The sequence below is a fragment of the Anabas testudineus genome, chromosome 9 (assembly GCF_900324465.2).
Source record: "Anabas testudineus chromosome 9, fAnaTes1.2, whole genome shotgun sequence".
NCBI lineage: Eukaryota > Metazoa > Chordata > Actinopteri > Anabantiformes > Anabantidae > Anabas > Anabas testudineus.
This window is the reverse complement of record NC_046618.1, coordinates 8670671-8682816: the sequence shown is the minus strand read 5'-3', so window position 1 is coordinate 8682816 and position 12146 is coordinate 8670671. Positions and strand designations below refer to the sequence as shown.

The 12146-nt window shown below is 40.5% G+C and overlaps 1 protein-coding gene across 6 annotated transcripts; it reads right to left on the bottom strand.

Moving 5' to 3' along the window:
• Positions 1-385: 385 nt before the first annotated feature.
• On the bottom strand, positions 386-11187 carry kansl3 (KAT8 regulatory NSL complex subunit 3). Of its 6 annotated transcripts, XM_026343385.1 has the most exons (22): positions 11033-11187; positions 9964-10238; positions 9397-9567; positions 9187-9277; positions 8760-8945; positions 8500-8628; positions 8273-8389; positions 8076-8174; positions 7762-7833; positions 7589-7663; positions 7293-7450; positions 7137-7200; positions 6822-7010; positions 6107-6263; positions 5767-5844; positions 5406-5585; positions 4907-4994; positions 4560-4687; positions 4046-4152; positions 3234-3432; positions 2183-2295; positions 386-1346 (listed from the first exon to the last, which is right to left on the bottom strand). In XM_026343385.1, exons 2-22 carry the CDS (start codon positions 10173-10175, stop codon positions 1341-1343), a joined length of 2619 nt encoding a protein of 872 aa, XP_026199170.1. In that variant the 5' UTR covers positions 10176-10238; positions 11033-11187; the 3' UTR covers positions 386-1340. The 6 variants fall into 6 exon arrangements, with proteins under 6 accessions (XP_026199170.1, XP_026199165.1, XP_026199167.1 ...); XM_026343380.1 differs by lacking the exon at positions 5767-5844 and having other exon boundaries at positions 2183-2298; positions 11033-11186; XM_026343382.1 differs by lacking the exon at positions 5767-5844 and having other exon boundaries at positions 386-1343; positions 2183-2298; positions 11033-11186.
• Positions 11188-12146: the final 959 nt, after the last annotated feature.

Genomic DNA, 12146 nt, shown 5'->3' with positions numbered 1-12146 from the left:
TCAAATAAAATACAAACTAAATTGTATTAGAGATTGGACGGCGAGGCCTCAGATTGATTGAATCTCCAATTGTGCTCTTTGTCTGACTTCAGTAGCACCAGTTATCCTGCTCCTGCCTGTTACATACAGAGCCTGGCTAATATCAGTGGGGAAACACACACTCCTATTTTTATCTGGGTTTTAAGACAGGATGTCTGCTGACATGAGTGGGCTGTATTTATGCTGTTGCTGTAAACATGGCAGTACAACTATCATGCATGAGACTAAGCTACTTCATTATATTGTGAATAAGAGCTTGCTCAATAAAACAAGTGATGAACACACTGACCACATATTTAGATTAGCAAACAGGGAACTCAGTTCATTCAGTGTATTCTGGTAAATCTTTTTTTTTTTTTTTTTTTTACACACTGCGGGTATACAGTGAAGTTACGATGCAGCATTCAGGAAAACAAATCCACAAGTACTGTTTATCATAAATGACAGAGATGACCTGTTCATGTATTGCAGAATTTTGAGTGCATAGGGCAGATTTCCAAGTACTGAGCAGTGCACAGGCTTCTTTGATAATATAACGTCACTTATGAAACAATGTTATTATGATAAAGACTCACATTTACGCAAGTTTTTAAATTTAGTTCTTACTGAAGCATATTTTAGAATCATGAAGCAATCGTTATGAAGGATTACTGGAGTGTTGAGTGTGAATATAATTACTGTGAAGAAAAAAAAACAGACAATATTCAGATTTAATTATCTCACAAATATGGAAGTATTCAGAAATATTAGGGTTGCGCCACCAAAATGCTCCAAACACAATTTGACATTCTTGGTAATCTAGGCCTCTATGATAAATGAAATGTATTACATCAGAGATAACAGTAAAAAGGATCTCAACTTAATTTACTCTGAGAAAAACAAAAGATTTCCATTGTTTTAGTTGACATGTAAATAAGATGTATAGTCAGCAACAATAATTTCCACTTTGTCCTTACAGGTGCGTTAATGTAATGTCTTCTTGTAGAGGGTCAGACCATGTTACATATTTGTCAGAATTAGCACATTAAACTTAAAGGTGTAAGGAGAGAGCACTGACTGTAGCAGTCCGTCAGTGCAGTGTTAGACACCAAAACAGGTCACACACAACTGGTCTTTTCCAATTCTCTCAACGGTGGAGCTCTCTGGAGGCTGAGAGGCAGGTGTTCTGCGCATTGTGGGGTGGTGTGTTCATCATCGCAGGGAGGGCGCAGTCTCAGCAGCCTGTGGCTCCCAGAGGCCTCCAGCACAGCACAGGCCGACATCAGGTGCATCACCACACGGAAACCATGAGCCAAGGTGTTTCACTGCTGTTAAAGGGCACAGAGAAATTAATTAACACAAGATCACTGCTAACTGAGGAAGCTGTTTTCACTCTGCAATTGTAGAGGGCTGTTTTTAATCTTTATATCAAAATATGAATAAAAAAAATACTTATTTTTGCCAATGGTCCAAAGCAATGGATTTAACTTAGATCTTTATTATAGGGGGAAAAATACATGACTAGCATTACATGTTTTTTCATGTTGTCCCCTGTCTACTACATTAAACTCACCAGGAGGTGAATTGAAGGTGTAGCTGACTGGTGTATAATCCCCATAGATCAATGAGCTTATAGGTAGCTAATTTGAAGTAAAACATTAGGTGTGCATATTAAAACTGATGGGGTCTTCTTTATGCAAAAAACTGCATCCTTAATAGTACAAAAGTTCCCCTTTTCTTTTGTAAGTCAACAGTGAAATATTGTAAAGGGAAACTTTAAGAGAGGATTTCACACTAACAACTAGTAACAAAACCGTGATATTAATGTTTACATTAACAGAAACTCAAGACAGAAACTTTTCAGACAGTTTGAACGGGAGGAACAATAACAGAAAGCAGAACCTGTTTTAGTGACCATATGGCCACCTAACTATTCTTTCAAGACAAAATTAATCTTTAATATGCATATTAAGTTGTGAAAGACTGTAATGATTATTATTAATAAATAATTTTCCTTGTTATGCATGGATAACGTGGGCAGCGTTAAAAGCAGACAAGGCAGATTTTACACATATCAACAGGTAGAATCCAACATGTCTCATCATGTTGGAGATAAGAGTCCAAAAAGTAAACCACGTGGATTAGACACTGAGATGGTACACACCTTGGGTTCATGGGTACAAGCTGGCATCACGTCAACACTTTGGCTGAGAGATCCCAATCTACTCTGCTGTGCTCCTCGAAGTGTCACCGTTATAGAAGTGGGGGCTTTCTGCCCTACTAACACACAAACAAAACTGCTCAGCACTAACAGCTACACACAGTAATCTCCTAGACACAAAAAATGACCTCAAGCATTTAAATTAGCCACAAAAGCTGCAGGTTGCTGGCAAGTTTGTCAAACGTGTGACGGGAGCCATCCCAATGTTGTTGTAGCCTTGTAGTTTAGTTAGCAAATGAAAACTATAGCTGGGTGTTAGACGCACAAACGATGAAAGGGGAAAAGCAAATTTGGAGGTTCAGTTAGGGGAGAGGGGTAAAAAGACTCAAAGAGGAAAAAAAACAAAAAACAAAAATAAAAAATAGGAGCAATGAAGACATAAGTTTGATTCCAGTCTTTATTGTAACAAGCGCAACAGAGATTGGGTAATGCCATGTGCTAATAATATTGCTTTTCATTATAAGGAGGTAATTTAATGGAAGGGTTTATAAAAATGTTACAACATGAAGAGGCAAATGACAAACACAAAAATGAAATGACAAGCAAATGCAGTCTGGACCGGACATGTGGGTATCTTATTAAATTTAGTCAACCAACATTTGATTTAATTTAATTTACAATTCTTCTGTATCAAATGGTTCAACACTATAATTTTACATTTACTCCCATTTTTACATAAACATTATGTGTCAGACATAAACTGGGAACTCAATCCTTTCACCTTGCATTTCGTATATGGCTCTTTCTCAACACTAACACATAACATGTTGTATGCCACTGCTCTGCTCTCAGATGCTTAATAGCTGTACGTCTGACTCCACACAGTCAGGTTCTTCCAGGCAAACTGTCTATACATACACATTATCAGAGATGTTCTCTACTGCCGCAGTCCTCCCTGGCCTACAGATGTCCTGATCTAGCATTTTCAAAATATACAATACATGAACCCAGGGCGCTCAACGTGGTCGTCGTGTTTTGGCAGTTCGAGACATACCAGCAGTCTGATTTGTGATGTGTGCCAAGCCGGGCAAGCTGCTGGCAAGTTTGGCCAGCCCGCCATTGGTTAGCAGCTGGTGGATAGCGGTAGTTTTTGCAACTCCTCCTGTAGTGACCACGGGCAGTGCTCGGAGCAGAGTACTGCTGCTGGTACCAACGGAGCTCAGGACCTGACCCTGGGGCTTGCTACAAACCTCCTGAAGGGGAAAGAAGAAGACAAAGAAATAGTTCAAGGTTTCCTCATACAACATACTGGGATGAATTTCATTTGTTACTCCTATCCTTATTACACAGACATTTGTTACACTGTCATTCACAGTATATTGTCCTGTTGTATGTACAATTAACATTTATTTGCCTTTTATCACCTACATTAAAATTAGAAAAAAAATGTTTTTGGTATTTAATCAATCCTTATATAGATAAAGTGAGAAAACCACTCTCAGCATTACAACACAAATCAACAACACTACATTTAAGCATACAGCTTATGATAGTGTTGCTACAATGACAAGATCGAACATACAATAAATTCATACACAATATCTAAAAAGTTCAAACCATTTACTCCTCAAGAACCAGACAGTACTCACTTATACTCACTCTGGCTTTAATATGGCTAAAATGATTACACTGAGACAAAAAAACTCAGTGTTGATATGTAGATCCATCTATTGTTCCTTTAAATTAAAAACTATCCTTTCAACAGAAACTGGTTGTCAGTACTCTATACATATCACACTGACAAACGTACAAGCAGACCTTTTATTATAGTGCTTCTAACATCTATATAAATAAAACAAGAGGTACCTGGTTGCTGCCTGTGTTGGCTGCTGTAGAGGGCAAGCTAGGAACTTTGGTGACAATCTCCTGAAGACTGAAACTTAGGCCTTGTAGAAGACTGCTGGCGGAAGGTGCTGCAAACAAACCAGAACACTCAATAGTTGGAATTGAAATTTGAATAAAATCAATGCACAGCAACTAACAAAACAACTCATATATACACTGGTGTTCCAATCCCAGACCTAAACTAGGATTTACACAAACACATACACACATACATACATACAAACACACACACACCATATTAAAGTCATGTCGAAAGGGTACGGTTGGGGACACAGCAATGGTGCAAAGAGGTGATCAATGATGATGTTTGCTTAATTATGTTGTCCACACACATTGTTCTCATCCAGTGTTGAAAGCTTTAATCTCATTCTATTAAGCAGTTAGAGCTGCACTGTGTGTTGAGAGTAGTTTGCTGAGATTAGCTGCACAGCTGAGAGTACAAACAGGCGTGCAGGGCAGGACAGAACAAAGATACCTTGGGCAGTAGCCGGAGCTTGCGCCTGGACTGGTGTGGAGGACCCTGACACCATGCAAGGCTGCACGCTGTTGAATGAGCTGGAGCCTGGGGACAGGGCACCAGACACCTCTGAGAGACTACCAGACCTGCAGTGACACACATAACCACCAATCTACTCAGGAGCTACCCCAGCAAGTGCTGTTTGGCCATCACTCAGCTCCCAAACTGTAAGTACACCACTCATCAATCCCTCTTCACACACTTTTGTCCCATAGGGTGGGAGCAGGTATGGGAGTAGGCATGGTTAGGGCATTAAGTGCTCGACACTGAAATGTTCCTGTGTGTAGCAAGGCCAGTTAGCTTACCGCTGGCCTGTAAGAAGTCCAGAGAGCTCCTTGGCTCCAGCCACAGTCTGTCCTACTGTCACGGTTAGGGGCTTCCCAGAGCCACTCACTGCACAGAAAGAGGAGACTATCAGAGCCGGTTATTTCATTTTGGGACAAAAAGATACTTTAAATGATCATCTTTGGAAAATGTCCAACAACAATGATCCAACAATTATCAAGCACATATAAAAACCTCTCATAAATGAGTGGAAAGTCCCACTTTCACTTTAGCAATATGACAAACTAAACAAAAACATATTTCTCTTATCATTCCATCTAGACATCTGTTTGAAGTGAGTGGCTCAAAACTTATGATTTATTCCACATTGTCTAGCCACTACTGATTTTATCAATGTAGTAGACAACAAGAAACAGTATCTGCTTATTCTGATCATAAAAAGAAAATGCCCAGGCAAGTTCTCTCTCTGTTTAAATAAAAAACACTGAAGACTCATATTTAAGTAATGGAGTAAGATACCTTCCTGAGCAGCAGGGCTGATAGCACCCCCTCCCGACTCGCTCTGGGAAACAATAGTGACCTTTATCTTGGCTCTCTTGGAGGTTTTGCTTGGTGTGGGACTAGGCGTCTGCCTTCTTTTGCCATGGGACCTCAGTTCATCTCTGTCAAGGCTCTCCATCTGATCACTGGTTACTGGCACTGCACCACACAAACATGACAGAAACAAAAAGATGACAACCCATGATATGCCAAAATCTAAACATGACAGTGGGTGCGGTGTAATATTTTAGTACATAACATTCATGTAAAATTAGAACAATGGCAGGAGAGGAGTGAAAAGAGACAGAGGAAAGAAAAAGCAAGAGGGATAGAGACTTACCAAAAATACAAGGAGGGGTGCCAGGAGGAAGATTTTTCCTCACAAGCATGTTTTGTTTCATAAAAGCAGCAAACTGAGCTGGAATGAATTGGAAAAATAGTCGGAAAGGAAAGTTGTAGGAAGAGAAGAGACAAGAGGATGAGAGGAGAGTATTTCAGATACGGTCATCTTGCCCCGCTGGATGTTGTGGCGTTTTTTAAATAAAATGTCTTAACAATCATTCTCACATCTCATGTACCAGCTCTCACAGGTTGAGGAGAAAGACTGCATGTGTAGGTGAACGTAAGAGATGACCGTGGGTTTTCAAGGCATCCAGAGTTAAATGTGGTGATGAACTAACCTTGAGCCTGCTTGTGAGTGAGAACTGTGCCGGAACGCTGCATGTGTGTCTTGAGGAGCTGTGTAGCTGTAATCAGACTGGACTTCTGTGCCGGAGACAGACCAGACGTCTTGGGTTTGGGACTTGAAGTGGGACTGCTACAGACACTAGACAGATCCTGAGAACAAAGTGAAAATGGGTAAACACCCGGTATCTAACAATTTATTAGCTTCAAAGCAAAATGTAATCGCTAAGTGACAATAAAAAATTAAATAAGCATTATGATTTCCATTTTCTCAAACTGTTCTCCAGTTTATCTGAGCATTTTTCAGTCATAATTGGTATGGCAGACTGATCAAAGCAAAGCCAGATTTGTCACTGATTACAACTAAAAAAAAACACTTAGTTGAGATGGCAATCAGAACTCAGTGTGTGAATGGGAGAGTGGAAGTCTGTGATTTAAAAAACTCTAAATGTTAGGTATAACAGGTATCTTTAATTAAATTAAACTTAAGAAGTCAGTTCTTCTTAATATTTTCCACAAGTGAAGAGCTGTAACTGTGAGGTGATGAAACTGTATTGAATAATTTTTTCCATGTAGTTAAACTTAAAGTATTCTTATTCTAAATTTGTGAAGTAGATGTAGCACTAGTGGTTAATATAAAAGCTAGTAGTAAGCTGTTCTTGGCTAAAACCCTTTGAAAAGAGTTCACAATTGTAGCAGTTGTTGACCAACCTCTGAACCTGACGGTGAGATGGGAACTCTGAGCGCAGGGGAAGAAGGTCGTCCTCTTTCCATGTCAAAAGGAAGCTCCCGTCTGGGCCTTTTCTTCTTCTCTGTGTCCAGGTCCCTCATCTCCCCTGAGCCATGACCGTGGCCTTCTGCCCTGGTGAGTACACCTGACAAGAAGTCTGCTATCTCATCCTGCAGGTCAATAAGTGAACAGTAAAAGAAATACTTTTGTTACAACATCATAATTGTTTCAGTTTTGTTATGAAATTGTACTGTAGAGCATGAGAATAGCTCCACAATGTTTAACTGAATACCAACCTGAATGCAGCGGTCCACCATAGTCTGTGTCAGTCCCTCTGATTTCATCTTTGCTGAATTAATTCTGAGGAAGACCATTTAGTGTTACTACAGAATGAGATTAAAATTATTCTACAGAACTATAAGTTAATAGTACAATCAGAGGTTGTGACTGACCTGAGATTGTCATCAGCTCCCCCTACCACCACCATGCTGTTGTCTGCCCTCAGCTTCTCTCTGAACTCCTCCATGCCTTCTATACTACACTGCAGAGCATTCTGGCCAATGACGAACAAAACTGGAGTCTTCATGTCCAGCAGCGGATCGTCCACATCCTGCAAACCAATACATAATCAACAATCTTCCCACAACTACTGGAAAGACACGGAAGTTCAGTTTTTTAGAAGAAACAGTGAAATAACACAAGTAATATCATAAATATATGTGTAATATATGAATGATTTAGGACTTACTCCTCTTGGCCCACTGACTGTTAGCAGGGGAAAGCCGAGACACACCACAGCCGTCAGATACTCCATCAGTGACACCTGTAAATAGCATCAGCATTAAATTAACTAATGAAGTTAAAAAAACAAACCTTTTAGGCTTAAACTACACTACTATGATAGGTTGTTAAATTTCTTACATGACAAGCGATGAGAGCACCAGCGTTCCAGCCGACCAGGATAATTGGTTTGTGGGGGAAGTGACTGTGAACCTGGTAGTAAAATTTTTAACCACATAATTATTATAGCTGCAATACATGATTTACAAAATTAATTGTAGACTTAAAAGAAACTGTTTTTGTGTCACTCATTTGAATAAGAGCTAATTTAACGCAGAGCTTTCTGGCCACTTTGACACATCAATCCATTCTGGTTTAATGTACAATTATCATTATCACACTGCAACTATAATCATACAACTACCAAAAAAACAAAACAAAACAGAACATACTACCTCCATGACCTTGGCTCTGACGGTACCCAACATGTGCTCCAGACACTGGGTGATGCCAATATTGGCTCCGCTGTTTACATGTGTGTGCACTGGGATAACCTGAATATAAATAAATAAAAAACTGTCGTAAGCACTTTCCTAAGACACATACAAAAAGACATATTTAGATATAGATTTGACTGTGTGAGCCTATAGACCTTTCCCAGACAGGAAAGCTGAGACTGCCAGAATCTCATTCGCCGTGAGGTAGAGAGGGCAGGATTGGTTGGGCTGGATGGTGCTATTAGGATGAGTGGGGATCCAGGAAGCTTGCTCTAAAATTTTATTTAAATACAAACAAACATAGAAGCGATTATATAGCATGAAGAAGAAAGTACAAAAAAGTGCTAAAAAATGTTTCCATTTGTGAATTGTTCAGTTTTACCGGTTTGTTTTGAGACAGAACTCCAACAGCTGGGTCCCAGGGTCGCTTCAGTAGCAGTGACAGAGCCTCTACACTTGGAGCTCCAGTTTTTGCAGACGACAGCAGCATTCTGTCAATCAGTGAGGGCAACTTCCCAGACGCACAGAAGAAAGTAATAATGAGACAAAAATCCTTGATGTTGCACAGTTACTGCAGCACACACCTAACAGGAAATGTAAACCATTTCTTGCTCTGGATTCAGTACATACAGTATCTCATACCTTGCTTTTGAGAGTCTGCAGAACATCTAGGTAAGCAGCAAGCATTGCAAGGCTTAACGATTCAATCATGGTGGTGTGTAACCACTGTGTCAGCTTTGTATCCCAGTTCACACTGGCTAATGCATGCCGCACCTTCCTGGCACATTTGTCCACGGCTATCCTCCGCAAAATTGGCTCATTGGAAGCCTAAAGAAGATAAAAACATAGAGGATATCAGACACTACTACAGTGAGCTGAATAATTACCTGCAAATTATTCAGAGACATTCTGTAACTTTATCACAAAACACTAAAACGAATACTGAAATGCCAACATCATCAGTTTACCAATGACTTTAATCACATATATAACTTTGCAAATTGGTGTCACATCAAAAAAAAAAAAAAGAAGAAGAAAACATCTGTGTGCATCTGCACATTACACTCACATTCTCATTGGCCAGACGAGCGAGTCTTTCAGCTTGTAGAGCTTTAAGGACTTTGTTGAACAGTTTGTTCTGAGCTACTGACCACCCAGTTCTGAAACAGATCAATAATAACGTTAAAACAATATAATCTAACCAAGATTCTTCATGAATATATGTGTCAAGGATAGCAGTAGTTAATTAATGAATAGTGAATTGGTCGTGTGTCATTACTTGTTTATGTGTTCCTCCCAGTCATCAGGGGGTGGAGGGTTATCAGCAACAGTACGGGCAAATAGCACATGTCGCTCACACTCCTTCATGACACTAAGAGCTTTATGGTTGTCATATAGAGGAACAGGTATTGGTGTGACAGTTTCCACGTCAATTAATGAATCAGGGTCTCTGCAGAGAAAGACAAGAATTACGGCAAGGCAGAGCAAATAGAGTGACTAATGGAATTCATTTTAATAATGCTACGAAACAAAGTCAATAACCAATAACAATTCCAAACAAGTCACATATCTAATTCTTCTTTGCTATTTGTGCTTATTGGAACCTGATAAGTATAAAAACTAAACATCATCTTTCCACAAAAAAATTCAGAAAAGGCATCATATGCCTACAACAACAAATTATAACACATTCAAAACATTTTGCAATGCCCTATTCTTTACACACCTATTTGTAAAAGGCTGTGTAACAGTTGCAATCAGCTAGAACGCACAAGAACCCAAAATGTGATGTACATGCATGTGTACGCCAGGTCCTAAGAGGTTAATTTGGTGCTTTTTGACTCACGACAAGGCTTCAGGCTGGCGACGAGGGGTAACAAACAACGTCCTAGTTGGCCGGGCACTGCTGGCATCTGGATGGGCATTCCATGGCTTGGCATAACTGTGGTCCAGAAACACTAAATCCAGCTCTCTTTCATGAGCCGAAAGCTGGAAAAGCAAGGATGTGCCCATCTTTCGTGCTGATATCTGGAAGTCCTTATCTCCACCACGATGCATCCTCTTCCTGGGCCCCCAAGGACCCTGGAAATGTTTCAAAAACGTGTGTACATTCAGACCAACCTGGAAGAAAAGGGGGGCACAATTATTTTTTTTATTTGAGACAGGTAGAGAAAACTAATTCATTTGTTTGCCTTCCACCAGTGATCATATTGGTTTATTTCACACAAGATTAGTTTACTTATTATGACATTTACTGTATTTGAAGCGGTGCATAACATCTTCATTGGCTCTAGGGGGCCTTATCAAGGCAGAGGCGACGGAGGTTATCTTAACTTGTGTTTTATCCTTATTTTCCTGAAGAACTGTAGTGCTCCTTTAAAACCACAAGACGAGTTGAAAACTGAATGAAAATATAATCGTCAGCTATTGAGACACTAAAATTAAAAGTCTGAGAAATGGAAAAACACGCCTTAATGCTCAGCATTAACATTAGCGTAGTGTTGGTCAAAACAAGACATTTGAAGATTTGTTTATACGGACTTTGGAGGATGTTAGATTAATCACTTTAAAAGACTCAGTGACTAATTGATTTATTGAAAACAACCCACAGATAAGTTTAATCGATCCCTGACGTTCAGACACGCAGGTGCTTTGTCCAGTCAGCACCAGCCCTCACTGCCATGTCTATGATCTAGCTAGCTTACATAATATAACCTAAATATCTAGGTTTAATATAACTTCTACAATAAACATTAACAAGGCAAGTCAACGGACTGCCCTATTTACAGGACTGAAGTCGTAACATGTCTTATTATTGTTGAAGCTGTGTAAGGCGGCTGTGGGCTGGCCTAGCATGCTAACATTAGCATAGCCAGATATAAGGTAACCGAATAACGCCGTCTTCTGCTGCTCACCTTTTCGCTTTATTACTCCATCTTCGTCGTGTCTATTCAGGCTCTTCTTTTAATACAGAAACCAATAACGGGTGGTTTTTAGTATGAAGGTATAATAACACAAATGTTTAGTGCGTACAAGCTCCACTTCCTTTTGTTATGTGATCTGTTGCCATGTCAAGTCTCACATCCTCCCTTTTCCGGGCGCTGGAAACAAGCAGGAGGGTCAGGGTCGGATTTCAGCTTAACTGGCAACCCGCGGTGTGGCGCGCCTGTGAGCCAGAGAAGACCCGGACTGGATCCTCGTCCAGGACTGGATCCTCGTCCAGGACTGGATCCTCGTCCAGGACTGGATCCTCGTCCAGGACTGGATCCTCGTCCAGGACTGGATCCTCGTCCAGGACTGGATCCTCGTCCAGGACTGGATCCTCGTCCAGGACTGGATCCTCGTCCAGGACTGGATCCTCGTCCTGCAGAGCTGCAGGACTGGATCCTCGTCCAGGACTGGATCCTCGTCCAGGACTGGATCCTCGTCCAGGACTGGATCCTCGTCCTGACTGGATCCGTCAGACTGGATCCTCGTCCAGGACTGGATCCTCGTCCAGGACTGGATCTGCAGCTCTCGTCCTGCAGGACTGGATCTGCAGGACGAGGAGGACTGTTAACATTTTACGGAGCCGCTCAAGCTCAGTGACCTCTCGTCCGCTCAACCTGTTTAATTCCAAAGGTCCATATAGACACTTACTTTAAAAAGGAGTCCCTCATCAAAAATCGTCATCTGCCCTCTTACTGCACCACCTCTCAAATCTTGCAAAGCCCATTACCAGAATGGTAAGATTTAATGTTGTTTACTCATTTAATTCTGCTTATACTGTATTTATTTGTCTCTAGCTGTGTTTGGTCAGATAAAACTAGTTATTAGTTATGAGTTATTAGCCTATAAAATGTGATGTGACAATTAGTTTTGACAATGACAATTTGTTAAAATTCACATTGGAAACACATTCAGATCAAACCCAGACTGTGTTTTTTTGTTTTCCTGTAAAGAAATATTTGGCTCTGGTTGTGCTGTTATGCACTCTGCTACCACTGTCAGATGCTGCTTGCTACAGAAAACTCGTGGAACCAGGTAACA